The following is a 17,361-nucleotide window of genomic DNA, read 5'->3' as shown; positions in this document are numbered from 1 at the left end:
GAGGCACCCGGAACCGGTTCCGGAACACTACCGGTAGTCTCTGCTGGATCAAAGGCTGTTTTCCTGCTCACTATCCACCACGTTATCGAAAAAGCCGCTATTTGATGAGTCGCATGCATGGATTTGGCTCACTTTTATATTTTGCCTCTTCCGGCGGGACATCCGGAAACGATTCCGGAATACTACTGGTTCAGATGTGGACGGAAAGTATTTTCCTGCTTACCGTTCGTCAGGTTATCGAAAAAGCCGCGGTCTGATATGTCGCATGCATGGTTTTGTAGCATTTCCATATCTGGCCCCTTCTTGGGGTACCAGTCCGGAACACCTAAATGGCCATAACTCCGGAACGGCTGAACCGACCCGAACCATTTTCAATAGGAAACAATGAGACCAGATTCCGCGTCGAATGAACCGTTGGTCATTTAAATCGGTTGAGGTTTACTGTCAAAAAGTGATGTGAGCTTATTTTGTACACTCACATACTCACACACGCACACACACATACACACACACACACACACACACACACACACACACACACACACACACACACACACACACACACACACACACACACACACACACACACACACACACACACACACACACACACACACACACACACACACGGGCACACGGGCACACGGGCGGTAACGGGAGAACGTCTTTCGTCGGGGACTTCTCTGTCGGAGTAATACAGATCCACCGCCGGGGACTGTCAGAGTAGAGCGATCGGGAAGAAGCACCGGAGCATGGTCGTCAGGGCGCCTGTGAACCGGAAGCCGTCTCCAACCGGAATCGCAGGACCGACCTTGGCATCTGCCCGGGGGTTTCGGTTGCGGGAGAAGTTTCAGTGTCGGGAAACTCTTCGTCGGGTAGGATATATCCACCGTCGGGGACTATCCGAGTCGTGCGCGGAAACCTCGAGTGCTGATTGGCACTCGGGCAGCACCGGGAGGGCAACGTTCTCGGAGCAAATTAGTAGCAGCCGATGAACTCAGCATGGCTTTAGAATAACAAATTTGATGAAAGTGGTACTAACATAGAGTTTACCGCTCAATGGCGGCACATTAAGCAAATAACAAGCTAACCGGAGCCGAAAGGCTAAGAACGATTAGAATAACAAATTTGAAAAATAGCATGTATGTCGCTTAGTGGCGATACTGGAATATTAACAGCAACTAACGAAGCGGTGCGCATAGCATGAAGAAGACTAGGATAACAAATTGGTGATGGTGCACAAGGCACATAACGCCTCCCCTCCGAAGAAATACTGCATGGTGGTACCGGAGGGGAATTTAAGGTGGAGGTAAACTAGGAGAGTGTTTTTAGTGGGTAGGCGCACATTCGAATCCCACACAGCGTCTTTAGAAGATTTTTGGACTCCTAGAATAAAAAAAAAAAAAAAAAAAAAAAACCACACACACACACACACACACACACACACACACACACACACACACACACACACACACACACACACACACACACACACACACACACACACACACACACACACACACACACACACACACACACACACACACACACACACACACACACACACACATACACACACACACAGACATCACCTTGATTGGTATATGTGACTCGACCCTCCGGGCCTTCTATCAAAAAGTCATTTTTGGAATGAACATATAGCCTTTCCAGTACACTTATTTAGTGTACGAGAAAGGCAAAAAGTGTTACTTTTTATGTGCCGGGAAAATGCAGGAGGCAAAACGCCTTTTTGGGTGAGGCAAAACGCCCGCTGGCATTTCCCGCTTTGACTTGTTGTGAAATACCAAGAGGCTCCATCGAACTCTTCCAAGCGGCAAATGAAGGAGTAGGAGGCGCGTGGTGGTTAAATGACTTGATTCCATATAATCAGCGCACAATGTCTTAATTTCTGCGCGCTGCAAATTAGGGAATTTTCCCAAATGTGGAAAATCGTCGTTTTTCACGATTTTCTCTCGACAATAGCAGCCGTTCTTGGGCTTAACCTACTCAGTAGGGTGCCAATGAAAATCGAATTTTCGAATTTCAAAAACGGGTAGTGCTCAAAAGTTTCGTCTCCTCAAAAAAAGCCCCCATGCAAAATTTCAGCTCAATCGGACTTCGCTAAGGGGTGGCCCAAAGCGGTCAAAGTTTGGCTGTTTTGAAACACGAAAAATATCCCAAGGTAGGGATACATGAAAATTTCGAAATCGAAATTTTTTTTTTGATGCCAAATGCCTTAAAAGTGCATGAAACGTCGAGATCTGGTGTTATCTCAAAAAATTTTTTTGGAAAAAAATTGACTTTTTGGACTTAGAAAATTTTTGAGTTGGGGGAGTGAAGTTAATTTGAAATGGAGGAATAGAATTTAGTTGCTGAAATATTCATAGCAATAGTACTGGAACATGTCTTATATCATCGATGGCAACTGCTAGCATATTATATATCATATATCGTTAGGGCGGTTCACTTATTTTGCATTAGGGTGGCCCTTTTTGTAGAAAAATTTAAAAAATAAGATAATAGGATTAATAAATCTCTTATAAAACTGTAAGTCATTTTCAATGTTGAATATATATAATATTTCATTAGGGTGGCTCATTTATTTTTAATTAGGGTGGTTCTGTTGAGATGAAAATTAAGAACAAAAAAATATTTCCAGAAAATATACCACTCATATTTTTGTATAGTTTAAAATCATGATCCTTTATTGGCATGTAACACTTTGTTAAGATATTCCTAGACCAACATGTGGAAAGGACGTAACAACCATTGCCAATTTCTGCTTCTCATGTCCCTGGATTCTTTTACCAGTAACAGATAGAGCTGACTCTCCTCTATATGTTAATGGGAAAAGTTTGCATAAAATATTGAGATACGCCCAGGATGAACGAGAAAAGTAAGCGTTTGCAATGGTTGTTCCGCAACACAAATGGTGGTCCAGATTGTTATTATGGTTTAAAATAGGGAATAATAAACTGATTTTAAACGTATCCAAATTATGACAGCTTGATAGGCGATGATGATGTGCAACAAAAGTTTGATGTTTATCTTTTCTAAAAAGATTCTTGGCCTTGTTCAGCTTCATTTCCGAAAACACAGTTACGTTGCTGGAGAAAGGACAACAGTAGGTTGCTTTCTATCTATCTAAACAAAATATACCTTAGCTACAAGATTACCATATAGCATACCGAAGTGGTGAGTGAACCTAAACTCTAACGTGATACAAAAACATACAACAATTTAACGTTGGAATTAAACACACGATGACAAAAGAAAGGAAGATCACTGCTTTCCATAATACGAGATAGATGGGAAAAAATATTTATTTACTAAAAATGTTCCTTTACCGACACACTTTTGCGTTACCTAAGCCAGCTTAACAAAAGTTAGCACGATTTATCGTATTCATTGTAAAAATATATTGAAAAACTGGTTTCTGTCTTCGCGTGCTGCAATTTCTGTAAACAATGACCTTAATTGGATAAAATCAACTCGAATGTTGATTTTTTTATATATCTTTATTATCGAGATTTTCAGCCTATGGCTGGTTCAACTCCTCGAGTTTTGATGTTTTTCGGATAACCAACCGAAATAGTATGTTCGACATACGTAATGTCTGAAGTTCATAGGCACAAACATGTTTGATAGGATCGCTCAAAATCTACAAGGCTGTTGACGAAGAAGTTGCCAAAGCAGTACATAAAGGGTTCTTGAAACATCTGCAGTTTTTGGATAGTAATCGCAATATCTTTTCAGCCAAATTTTGATATCATATAATCAAAAAATTGTCTGGTAAATCCAAAATCGAATCAAACGACATTTCTACACTTGAACTGCACTCATTTGTACAAGGCAGTCAGCACACAAAAGAATTATTGCACAGCGAAACATTTTTTGTCTTAGAAGCGAACTTATTAAAAAAAATAAATTTTGGTCTGTCTCAAAAGCAAACTTATGTGTCTCTGACAGTTTTTGGGTCGCTGAATCTGAATCCGGGCTCAGATTTGCTCCAGCACGTCAGGATATTTGAGCTATACCTCATTTTATAGGGCAAAATATGTGATTTTGGGCTTTTTTTTACTGCAAGCCATTAAGTATGGAAATTATGTTTTAAAGCAATCAAAGTGTAAATTCGTCGAATAACATCTAAACTAACGATTTATGCCATATATTTCGTTTTACCTAAGTTTGCGTTTGAGACAGACCAAAATTTAATTTTTGTTTCGCTGTGTTATGTGCTCTCTCTCTTCCGGAATCCTTGTTGGAAACTGATATTACGCAGAGGAATAGCAAAAAAGAAAATGAAAAAAAAAGTTCAAAAAAATCAGATGTAATTTAAGAACATATATTCGATGTAATGTACCAAAAACCTATCAGCATGAATTTAGTAAACATCACAAAACCGTTCCCACTCGTTCGTTACGTCCCTTTTACTACGACCAGACTTGTTCGTACTGAGCGTATGAAAATTATGCTCTATTGATTTGCACCACCGAAATCATCGTATTTATTAAATATTTCTATCTTAACTGATAGATGGATGTTGAAATAATTTAAATGTCTTTTCGAACTGTCAAAAAACTGCACCGCAGTACCACACTGAGCACACAAGAATATCTCATTATAGATAAGTCACCGAAAGATTTGTAGGAAATCATGGCTTGAAGCTATACGAAAAATATTACCTGGTTGAATTTTCTGGAAATATTTTTTGATCTTAATTTCCAAAAAAAAAACAACCCTAACGGAAAATACAATACAAATACAAATACTATTATCGTTTTTTTTATTTATTTTTCTACAAAAAGGAGCACCCTTATGCAAAATAAGTGAAGCACCAAAAAAATAAACAGATTCAAAATTTAAAAAAGAAAATAAAATATTTCATGAATAATTGGGGATACACCCGGGAGGGACAGGAGAAGCAGAAATTTGCAATGGTTGTTGCGTCCTTTCAACATGTTGCTCTAGGAATATCTTAACAAAGTGTTACATGCCAATAAAAGATCATGATTTTAAACTATACAAAAATATGAGTGGTAAATTTTCGGGAAATATTTTTTTGTTCTTAATTTCCATCTCAAAGAACCACCCTTATTAAAAATAAATGAGCCACCCTAATGAAATATTATATACAGGGTGTTAGGTTCGTGAGTGCAAACTTTTTAAAGGGTGATAGAGGACCATAAATGGTGAAAAAAATTGTTCTACGCATATGGTCAAATCTCAACCGTTACGTAGTTATTGAACTTTCCATGTTTGTGACTCTCATTGCCTTAGCTGGCTATAACTTGAAAATGGTCAAACTTATCGCAATTTTTTTACCCTTATTCGAAAGATTATTGAATTTTCTACCAAATGGCATCTTTGAATCGATTGGTTTAGTTAAATAACTAAGTTTTCTAAAGCAAACTAGCTCAAAATAGCGTGTTTTAATTTGTTTTTGTCAATAATCTTTGAAACATGCGTTATAAATTAAAAGTCTTTCTTTGGCAAAGTTGTGGCTCCTGTTCCACTCTACTATTCGTTCTTTAACATTAAGCGTCTATCTCTTATTGTTTTCTTGCAATTTCGATTTAAACATCGCATTTCAGGTCATAAATTTGCAACTGTCAAGGAAAGCACATTTTTGCGCACTGTGCCGCACATTTAAATCGAAATTGCTAGAAAACGATAAGAGCTAGAAGTTTGGTGTCAAAGAACGAATTGTAGAGTTGAACAGGGGCCATAACTTTTCCAAAGAAAGAATTTTAATTTATTACGCATGTTTCAAAGATAATTGACAAAAACAAATTAAAACACACTATTTTTAGCTGTTTTGCTTTAGAAAACTTAGTTAATTAACTAAACCAATCGATTCAAAGATGCCATTTGATAGAAAATTCAATAATCTTTCGAATAAGGGTAAAAAAATTGCGATAAGTTTGACCATTTTAAAGTTATAGCCAGTTAAGACTATGAGAGTCAAAAACATGGGAAGTTCAATAACTACGTAACGGTTGAGATTTGACCATATGCGTAGAACAATTTTTTTCACCATTTATGGTCCTCTATCACCCTTTAAAAAGTTTGCACTCACGAACCTAACACCCTGTATATTCAACATTGAAAATGACTTACAGTTTTATAAGAGATTTTTTAATACTATTATCTTATTTTTTAAATTTTTCTACAAAAAGGGCCACCCTAATGCAAAATAAGTGAACCACCCTTTCGATATATGATATATAATATGCTAGCAGTTGCCATCGATGATATAAGACATGTTCCAGTACTATTGCTATGAATATTTCAGCAACTAAATTCAATTCCTCCATTTCAAATTAACTTCACTCCCCCAACTCAAAAATTTTCTAAGTCCAAAAAGTCAATTTTTTTCCAAAAAAAAATTTTTGAGATAACACCAGATCTCGACGTTTCATGCACTTTTAAGGCATTTGGCATCAAAAAAAAATTTTCGATTTCGAAATTTTCATGTACCCCTACCTTGGGATATTTTTCGTGTTTCAAAACAGCCAAACTTTGACCGCTTTGGGCCACCCCTTAGCGAAGTCCGATTGAGCTGAAATTTTGCATGGAGACTTTTTTTGAGGAGACGAAACTTTTGAGCACTACCCGTTTTTGAAATTCGATGGTCAAATTTTTCCCATACGTTCCATTGGCACCCTACTACTCAGTTTTAGTTCTAGTTTGCTTGCATCTAACGATAACCTCCACAATATGATGAAATCGCGTGAATGCGTTTTGCCCCCGGGGGGGAGGGGGGCGTTATGCCCGCAGTTCCCCTACTATAGGTGAATGGTGTCAAGATATGTTTGCATCAAACATTCTTCTAGAAGCTAAGCTACCCCACCCACGAAAAATCTTTCGATATCCCGTGAAAATTGGCAACTTTCGGTTTTTCGTACTTGCAATTAAGGTTTTCTGGTGATTTTATTACCAGCCAAGTGTTTCCAACGATGTTGAGGCACACATGGAGGCGCATGGTTGTTGATTCTGCGCTATCCATGTTAGGGCTCATTCAAATATGACGACCAACGATTTGCGGGGAGCGGGGTGACACTCCATTTATTGAGTATACAAGAAAAGCGGGACGGAGGGGGAAAAGGGAGTCGAAAATGCCCAAAAACTGATGGACGTAATTTTTGAACGTTTCCATGAAGTGGCATCTTACCCCATGGCAGGTGGCCTTTTTGCACCACTTCCGTTTTTAGAACCAGTTTTTAAAATCGTCAAAATCGATGAAAATGCTATAGTTTAGTGAATATTTTCGCTGAAGTATCGAGCAAATATTGTCTACTTGCTGTTACCACTTTGAAAGCCTAACAAATGAGGGTAAATATCTTTGAAAACGATGAAAGTTTGAAAAATGGCATCTTGCCCCACTTTCCCCTTCCTAGATACATTGCATCGAATTCCAAACCGCTGGAGAAAAAAAAATGTCCACATCACGATGGTCTATACTCGATCGGACTAAAACTAAACCAAGACGAACGTATGACTTTTCAAGTTCAGCAAATCCGTTTGTGACTCAAAAACCTTTAAAAATTGAACGATCGAAACGTCGGGAATAATCAAAAACTAGTGTTTTCCATTCTCCTTAAGACTGCGAAGCCCGACCGTAACAGTCCATAACCTCGGTCGTATCCCCGAAAGAAGCAAATATCGAATAAATGAATAAAATGAATTTTCTAACAAAACTTTTCTAGACTAGATCGGCGATTCTCGAACACAATTGGGTCCAATTTGACCTCGAAATTGGATTATCTCTACTAGTTTTCAAAATATTAAAAATAAATGCAATATTTTTTGTTTTTTTTTTTTTTTTGGTTGAATGCTTGTTTTTAAATGTTTCTCCAATGTTTGCCCTAACAAACATTCCACTTTAAACCCTTTGCGCCACCCCTAAATATCAACCGAAATGGCTCATTTTTGCACAGTTCACTTATTTCGACAAGCGGAATCCTGTCACGAGCGAGCGTGAGGTGGTCGAGGGGTGGTGGCAACATTACGATCAGCACCTCAATGGTGATGTTGCAAGCACTGAAGGTGGTGTGGTAACAGATCTAGGGATACGTGAGCAGGACGAAAGATTTTCGGCCCCTAACCTCCAAGAGATTAAGGAGGAGGTTTGCCGATTGAAAAACAACAAACCCGCTGGAGCAGATCAACTACCAAGCGAGCTTCTAAAATACAGTGGAAAAGCACTGGTCAGAGCACTTCACTGGGTCATTACCAAGATTTGGGAGGAAGAAGAATTACCGGAGGAATGGATGGAAGGTATCGTGTGTCCCATCTACAAAAAGGGCGACACGTTGGATTGTGGGAACCATCGCGTGATCACACTATTGAGCACTACCTACAAAATAAATGTTATACCGCCGTCTATCGCCGATTGCAAGAGAGTTCGTGGGGCAATATCAGTCTGTATTAATAGGTAAACGCGCTACAACGGATCATATGTTCGCTATCCGCCAGGTGTTGCAGAAATGCCGCGAATACAACGTGCTCACACATCACTCGTTCGTCGATTTTAAATCGGCGTATGATACAATCGATCGAGACCAGCTATGGCAGAATATGCGACGATGGATCGAGTGATGTGCGTAGTTCGAGTATCAGGGACACTCTCGAGTCCCTTCGAATCTCGCAGAGGGTCCAATTATTATGCGTTAGAAGGTGTAATAAGGAGAGCGGGGATAAACACGAGTGGGACGATTTTCACGAAGTCCGTTCAGCTGCTTGGTTTCGCAGATGATATTGATATTATAGCTCGTAAATTTGAGACGATGGCGGAAACGTACATTAGATTAAAGTGTGAAGCCAGGCGAATCGGATTAGTCATTAATGTGTTGAAGACAAAGTACATGATAGCAAAGTGCTCCAGTGAGGAATCAGCGCGCCCGCCACTCCGAATTCATATCGACGGTGATGAAATCGAGGCGGTTGAAGAATTCGTGTACTTGGGCTCACTGGTGACCGCCGTCAACGACACCAGCAGAGAAATTCAGAGACGTATTGTGGCAGGAAATCGAGCTGACTTTGGACTCCGCAGAACTCTACGATCGAACAAAGTTCGCCAAAACGCTGATAAGACCGGTAGTGGGCACGAAGCATGGACCCTACGTGCAGAGGACCAACGTGAAGTTTTCGAACGGAAGGTGTTGTGTACCATCCACGGCGGAGTGCAGATGGAAGACGGGACTTGGAGAAGGCGAATGAACCACGAGCAGCTGCTGAGAGAACCAACCATTGCATCGTCCACACCACGAAAATCTGGAGGCTAGGTCACGTCATCGGGATGTCGGATAGCAACCCGACTAAAATGGTTCTCGAGAGCCATCCGACCGTTGCAAGAAGACGTGGTGCGCAGCGAGCTAGGTGGGTCGACCAAGTGGAGGACGATCTGCGGACCCTACGCAGAGTTCAGAACTGAAGACACACAGCCATGGACCGAGTGTAATGGAGAGGGTTACTATGTACAGCAGAAGTCACCCAGGCCTTAGTCTGATCAGTAAGGTTAGTATCCTTAACTCAACACTGGACCTCCTTGTTCAGTTGTCTGTTGAGCAGATTATACATCCATGGTTTAGAAGGAAAAAGGATCAACAGTGGATATGCAAGGACAACCACTTTGAGATGAACTAGCGCTGCACATAGCTCCATATGTCCCGGCACCGAAGACCCAAGCTGAGCAACCTGTCAGCTAACAAGTGCAGTAGGGTTCGTTCAAATATTACGTAACGCTGAAAAAGGGAGGGGGTCTAGCACTGTGTTACGCTTCATATGAAATTTCAAAATTTCCTATACAAAAGTTGTTACGTGGAGGAGTCAGTGGTTTTACAATTGTCAAATTTTGCGTTACGTTATATTTGAATGAACCCTAAGCAATCTTATCCAGGAAATTTTGGCACAGCAGCTGGATGCCGTAGAGAACCTAGAGGATCTACAGTTTACTGTGTTATTCAGCTGCGGCAGCTGTTGTCAAGACGCTGGGGTTGTGGAAACGTCCGCAAGGAGACGTTGATGGTAGCACATATTTCAGAACACAAAACCCAGCGTGGATGCGACTTTTGGAGATCCGGATCACCATTAGTTGGTCGATTAACACAACACAAGCAAGAGAATTGATCAACGAGGCAAATTCGTCATATTGCTGATATTGTGAAGCCCGCAGATCTCCGAGATCTCACGTGGGTCTACATTAATGAGATCCTCGATACCCACGTACAGCGATTGAGTACTCCTGCGAAATGTCAATGTTCAACGAAAGGAAGTTCTACAGCCGCAAACGAAACGACACAGTTCTGGGCTAATCTGTTGGAGAACCCTTTCAGCACAATGATAATGGGATGTTGTTGCGTTGCGTAGTAACGGAGTAATTCGTAGATTCCATACTGAAAGTTGTCATGTTAAAACTTTAATACTCCTATTCTAATTGTTTATGGAATGTTATTTGGGAAGAAACAGCTATCCAATCAGAGGTTGAAGTAAAAAAGACATGGAAACTTCCATTGCTGGCTACGCCCATCTTCACCGTTACGAGGATAGGAAAAGATGTGATGATATGACACCTACTTTACAAGAGGTCAGCTACTCACCGACACTCCCATAGGTGGCAAGGAGTTGGATATTTGGAATGGGTTGATTTGGAAGTCACTATAAGCGAGTGATGCGACAAGATTCAGATTCTGTAAATGTATTTGTGTAGATTATGTAGATGTGTTGGTGTGAGTGTAAGTGATTTAGTATATTTTAACAACAACGTTGGGAGTGACGTAGCTAAGAAATTTTGTCACTCCATGAGCCTTTTTACTTCTGGGATGGGGCACAGGCACTTACACTGTGTCCTGGCAAGGCCTAGGCTTAAGCGCCATTGATCGCTCTCTGAAACGATGAGAAAGACTTTATGTCGATGGGAAGGGATAGTAGGGAAGGGAAGATAACGACAATGGGATGTTGTTGGCAGAAGAAGTGTAATGGAGTTGGAAACATGACCATGGCCGTAGTTTGGGCCGTAGTAACCGCTCAGGATACACGTTAGGCTACTACTACCCCCGGTATACCATAAATTAGGTTGTAACAAGACCAGATTTTGTGCACTTCACATTTTTTGAGTTGTGTCCCTATTGCAGGAAACCAGCGATTTGATATTCCACAGCAACGAAACTCTAAAGGGTTTGGAAGTTGCCATCTGACAATGGCGTATTCAATATGTATCTGTGCTATCTGAATTGTCAGCAAGTTCTGTGAACTATTGAACTCAAAGCTAAATCATATGAAGTCTGCGAAAGGCTGATTGATTGATGTAGCACCTAATTCACAGAACAGGCTTTCCAAAAATTCAGTGTGAAATGTACTGCTGAGCAGCAATTACATCGGGTGTCTGCTGAATTTTAAAACAGCTCTGTCATCCCGATTCAAACATGACATTAGGAGTGCTCAAGCTAATTAAATGAAGCGGATTCGATTTTCAACCGACAACGCAGTTTGTAATAACCGTAAACAGCCGCAATCTCTATCATTATCTCGCAAAAGGGTAATCATGTTTTGTGCCTTTGTCTTTCCGTAATTACAGATGTTCCTGATGCGCACGTTCGGCTCGGTAGCTCGCTGGATCCGGACTCGATCCGGGAAGGTACGGACGTCTATTTCGACTGCATAGTGACAGCTCATCCCGCTGTCTACAAGGTCGAATGGAAGCACAATGTAAGTTTTAATCCACGATTTGACCGACTAGTTAGGAGTACAGTGTTGGCCGTAATCACTCAAAGCTACTGTAATTTTAAATACTTTATTAGAATAAAAAATGAATCGTTTTCTTCTAAAACAAAAGTTTATACTGCCAACACTGTACAGAATAACAAATGGCTTTTACCGGTTCCATATCCTTCCATCTATTTCCACGCATCCTGCCAACCGAAAACCCGGTGAAATGTTAATTACAGAACAAAACACTGCCGCACAACATATCGCAGGGCGTTATCATAAGCAACCACTCGCTGGTGCTGCAGGGAGTTTCCCGAACCACGGCCGGAAATTACTCCTGCGTTGGGTTCAACGCGGAAGGCGAAGGCAGCAGCCCGGTGTTCGAGCTGAACGTGATGTGTAAGTGAATAATTGAATTTTTCATCTGGTGTAGAGCCTATGGTTATCCTGTCCTCCTCCGGGTGAAAAGCCTGCGGGCACGAAGCACCACGCCATTCTGGACAAGTAGGCATATTGTTGGTACGCTAGCACTGTGTGGGAAAACGCACCATAAATTTTAGTCAATCTGATTTACCACCGTGTGCGCTTCGGTGAGGTTTACACGGATGACTTCATAGGTTTGGATTAAGTTTTTTTTTTAGTGCAAACTGCATTATTTTCCTACGTCTGATATCATAAGAACTGTATACAATAGTTATTTATGTAACGAGTTGCAAAAAGTTGATTTTTTCAGCACGAGTCGTACATTTATCCAACGAGGCTTGCCGATTTGGATAAATACGAAGAGTGCTGAAAAAATCGAGTTTTGCAACGAGTTCCATACAAAATTTTATGCAATGATTTTTTCATTATACAACTCATTTGAGTTGCATAATGTTCATAATGCAACCCAAATGAGTTGCATTATGAACATTATGAAACTTTTTTTCATTATGCAACTCATTTCAGTTGTATAATGAACCAATTCGGAAAAATGTGGCATTATGATATCAAAATTAGTCATATAAAATAAAAATAATGATGCAGAATTGCATACAAAATATTTCTGAACTAGTAACAAATGAAAAAAAGGTGTTTGTTTATCGTTTCATATAATTAGTAGAATTTTCTTGTTTCAATTTAACAAAGGTTCCAGAAGTTTTTCTTGAAAATCTGTAAGATGCTATTCTCAACTAGTAACTATATGTGAAAGGTTTTTAGTTTACTTTGTGCGTGTCCCTGGATATCCTCTTATCAAGTAAAGGAATATATAAAATTTATAAATTTTAATACTAGTCTTTTGTTTTTCGAAATCTTTGCCTGTGCGTGTATAAAACACCACAACTGCAAAGCAGATGTTCCGAGGTTTCACGTTCCGTATTCGGGATTCCGTCAAGGGTTTCTTTAGTATCCTCTCGGCTGCTCAGTGGGGGAAATTGTAAGAGGGAAATTTCGTAGAGCATGGGGTCATTTACTATTGCCGTTTTTCTTTTTGATCCAGTTTCAACCTGGGTTGGAACTGGATGAGATCACAGTTTCAACCCTCACCCGACTTCGGGTTCGCTTGTACTAAAGTTTGTTTGAGTTTTTTTTTACACTTTTTCCGCCAATCCAGTTCCAACCCAGGTTCAAAAAGAAATACGGCATATGATTAACACCGCCACGAATACTAACAGCACTCCTTCGCCACTCACCTAAACGGGAGATGGATTGTTTGCCAATTATCAGATCCGGGGTACTTAAATACTCAAGGTGGATTAAAATCGAAGTAGAAAACTTCATTCAGTGGACCAGTCTGAAAAAGGCCCCTTTTGGGACATGGAAAACGACTAGAAATTTAAATGTATATCCAAAGTAGGGCTTGCGTGTTGAAATAAAGGCCAACTACTATAAAATTTTGCTTACATTTCTAAGGTTTTGTTTGCCCTCACAGGAGCATTCTAGGACATAAACAATTTAACTTGCACAACATTTACATGAGGCGTACTTGCGATTTTTTTGGGGGGGGGGGGGGGGGGTGGGTTTTGAGTGTGTGAGTGTGAGCACCCGAAACGAGCGCTATTCAAATAAGCGAAGGGCTCTCCTCTGACAGCTAAGGATGCAGCCACCAGAAAGGCTGTCAGTTCTTTTATCAGGGCCGGATTAAGGCTTTAGGGGCTTACTGGCAGGTGAAGGAAATAAGAAGGAAGCTTGTGGAGGAGCCTACAAGCCACATATGTAGAACCAGCGGTTACCCTTTATGATTGTTGCAGGATTCTTTCTGCTATTCCGTTAGGGTATTGAGAAGGAGATCTTTAGAGATTCTTTCAAAGATGACTTCCTGATTTCCTGCCAAGAATTCTACCAGCGTTCCGTCAGGGATTTCTTCCTGGTTCCCTTCATGGATTCCTTCAACTAGCATTATCGGGATTCTTTCGTTGGGTTTTCTCAGTTTTTTTTTTTTGATTAATCTCGAGATTCTTTCAAGGATTCTTTCCACGATTCCTTCATTGATTTGTACCGGGGTTGTTTACGGGATTTTTCAGGGTAATCCTTCTGCCATTTTATCCCGATATTTATTGGATTTCTTCAGAGATTTCTCCCACAATTTCTTCATTGATGTTCTCTTGGGATTTCTCCAGAGTTTCTTTCAGGGAAGCCTCCTGATATTATTGTGGCGTCACCTTTCCATTCTTCGGCTGAAGAACGGAAGGTTAGGTTCCGCGTATTTGGGGAGCTACTTACACTGACGTCCTGACCGTCCGATGGTCCGAGAAGCAAAGAGGTAGAGTCTACTGCGTGTGCATCCACGTGCCTCTGTAGACCAAACCGGAGAGCGAGAGAATGTGAGAGTGGGAGCCGATGATGGTTGTCTCTCAAGAGTATCGTTAAACGCAGGGGTGGATAAAGGTAACATATGATATCCACGAGCGACTCTCACATGAACGCTCAATTATCAGGGGTGTTCATAATAATAGGGTAGTCCATATCCCACAATTATTTTAATGATCTTTCTTGCTTTCGGAATTCCTTCATGTACTCATTTTCTCGGGATTTTTTCCTATTTTCATAGCTCATATCTCCATATGATATCCCCGGAATTTCTGAGCGGATTTTCCCTAAAGAGGGGCGTCGGGGAAGAAGGGTTGAGAGATTCTTTGATAGCGTAACGAGGCATGTTGGGGAAAATGTGCTATAAGGGGCAAGAATATGCCAAAAACAGATTTAGTAAATGCATCGTCAATTATGTATTCCAACGAAAGGATCCTGGATCAACTAGGAATCGAAACCAAACACTCTCAAAATGGTATTACCAAATAAAAAAAGTTCGAATAAGATCACATAAAGGTGGAAGCGTAAGAGAAAAACAAGATAAAGTTTTGGAGATAGATTTTTCCGTAGTAAGTCGTGCGTAATGTTAGTTCAAAAAGTTATAAACAAACTCTTACTCCACAGAAGTGTGTGTCCTACCTCAACTCACTTAATTCGACACTCTTTTTTTTCCAGACGCTCCAACCTGTGCCCCCAATCAGCAACGAGTGTACGGCGTAGCTAAGCAGGAAAACGCCGAAATCAGGTGCATCGTGGACGCTAATCCTCCAGATGTTGAGTTCAAATGGACATTTAATAACTCGGCCGAGAGCATCGACGTACAGGCGAGCCACATCTCCCGACTAGGTAATTAAGTGTGCCATCAGATGGCAGCTGTCACATGTAGGGGAAAAAGTTTTATCAATCTGATATTTTTCTGGCTGAGTGAAGTCTAGAATGACCGAATCGGGGACTACAAGAAATTAGCGCTGATTGCGATTGGATTACCCTTCATTTGAAGGTCACTTGTCAAAAATTAAGTCTCTTTTCTTGGTGGCGGCTGCAGCAGTTTCTTAACCTGTTGTTCATCATTGAGGTCCAACTTTTTTTGGAATTGCAATGGTTCATAGTATCAATATCTAGGAAAAAGAAACTGCCGTAGCCATGAGTTTCTATTTTTCATTCATTTAAAATTATTTTGATAGAAAAAAAAACAGCGCCATCAGTTCAAAAGGCCGTAAATGAGACCATACGGTCCACGGCTTTGTTATGATCTGAAAAAAAGTTCTACCCTTTTGAAAAGCTGGTGCTGATGCAATATGATTTCTGATTTTATCACTGTACTTGCAAACTGTGGAAGGTTGAGCAAAGCTTAAGTACTTCAGTAAATAATACCGTTCAATTACTGAAAATCGCGGTATCGATCGCATAGTTTCCATCCAACGCCAACTATCACAATTTATTCAAAACCTGAAACCAATCCCAAGATTACATCTCTTCTGGTGTCCATCCGATGCCAAAACCGTTTTTACAAACGTCTAAACGTTCGCACTGAGGTCATTTTTTTCTCTCTTGTTTCACTTTTTTATCGCCTTACAACCAAATGCTCGCATATCGTCCATCGTGCTGCGCCACATGCATTCTATTCTCGGCATGGCCACCGGATTCGGCTGTTGTGGTTGCTCCGGACACAAAGGAACCTCGTCGGTAGTATCGTACACCCCGATGACTGAATTAGACTACGGTACGCTGCTCTGCGTGGCAACCAACCGAATCGGCAAGCAGAGACAGCCCTGCGTGTTCCACATAATTGCTGCAGGTAGGTGCACCCTTTCTCCTTCTGGTAGACCACTTTTTTCCAACGAATAGTTCGTTTAGAATCACTGCGTATTGCGCCAACGAAATCCGGCCAACCAATGCACGGCGGTAGAAGTGCCGCAATTTGGATGTATTTTGTACCACAAAGGAATAATAAACTGATGGGGATTGTAACGATACGAGAAATGGCTGTTACTTCAGATAGTGGCCGGTTTTCAGTATACTCCCGGTGGAAACTCATCTCAATGGTCTGGCACCGGATGTTCATGCACCATTGCAACATAGTTTGCTAATGGTTTGGTATTAGAAAAAAATCTCGCCAGACATGCATGATTCGTAGCGGAATATGAAAAACCTCAACCGTTGCATTGGATTGTGTAACTGACGAGAGTATATTTAGGATGCAGTTGATATTGCAATCATCCACAAGGTGTTATTTGTGATATAGTAGATGGGAGCTGGGATCATCCTTTGATAACGCAAAGCAATTTTCGACACTTTTCGTCCTTTTTTGTTTTTTTTTTGTAAGAAATCCAAAATATTTTTGTATTACTTACACGTAAGTTCTACGGCCGATCCATCAATCTCTCGTTATAAACATCTTGGTGTTAGAATTTGTTTCTAAAGAATATTTGTTTCTAAAAAATATAATCGTTCTGATTTCGTGAGCACGAACATGATTGACCGCCCGCGGTTGCTCCTATGTTATTGCAAGGACATCTGCATTTACACAAAGAACTAAAAGATGATGTTTGAGACTAGCCTTCTCCATTGTGTAAATACTGGCATCCCAATACTTTTCAATAAGCAATACCAGCGCCGGCCGCGTCCGAGTGCAGGTCAATTGACCTGGCACATAACCGAGGATTTCTCTGCGTTACTACGAAAAATCACTAGGAGTTTTGATACGGTAAGGAAATATGTGTTAGGGGCTTAGTCTTGGTAAACAAATTGCTGCAATCACTGGACCGATTCTTGTTTTGCTATGAACGATACACTCGCGAAAAATTAACACATACGCATCATTTTCAGGTAATAATCTCCGTCAGAAATCAATTCGAAATG

General features: G+C 40.6%; 1 protein-coding gene across 4 annotated transcripts in view; it reads left to right on the top strand.

Annotated features, from left to right (window-relative positions):
- Positions 1-17,361, top strand: part of LOC109423252 (hemicentin-2) — a 759,984-nt gene that overhangs the window by 659,328 nt on the left and 83,295 nt on the right. For all 4 annotated transcript variants that reach the window (XM_062846090.1, XM_062846089.1, XM_062846091.1 and 1 more), the window contains 4 exons: positions 11,579-11,709; positions 11,949-12,108; positions 15,175-15,345; positions 16,175-16,297. In XM_062846090.1, the coding sequence (XP_062702074.1) occupies positions 11,579-11,709; positions 11,949-12,108; positions 15,175-15,345; positions 16,175-16,297 (585 nt within the window). The remainder of the gene's footprint in view (positions 1-11,578; positions 11,710-11,948; positions 12,109-15,174; positions 15,346-16,174; positions 16,298-17,361) is intronic.

This window comes from Aedes albopictus, chromosome 1 (genome assembly GCF_035046485.1).
Source record: "Aedes albopictus strain Foshan chromosome 1, AalbF5, whole genome shotgun sequence".
In the NCBI taxonomy this organism is placed as follows: Eukaryota; Metazoa; Arthropoda; class Insecta; order Diptera; family Culicidae; genus Aedes; species Aedes albopictus.
This window is presented reverse-complemented; position numbering and strand designations above follow the sequence as displayed.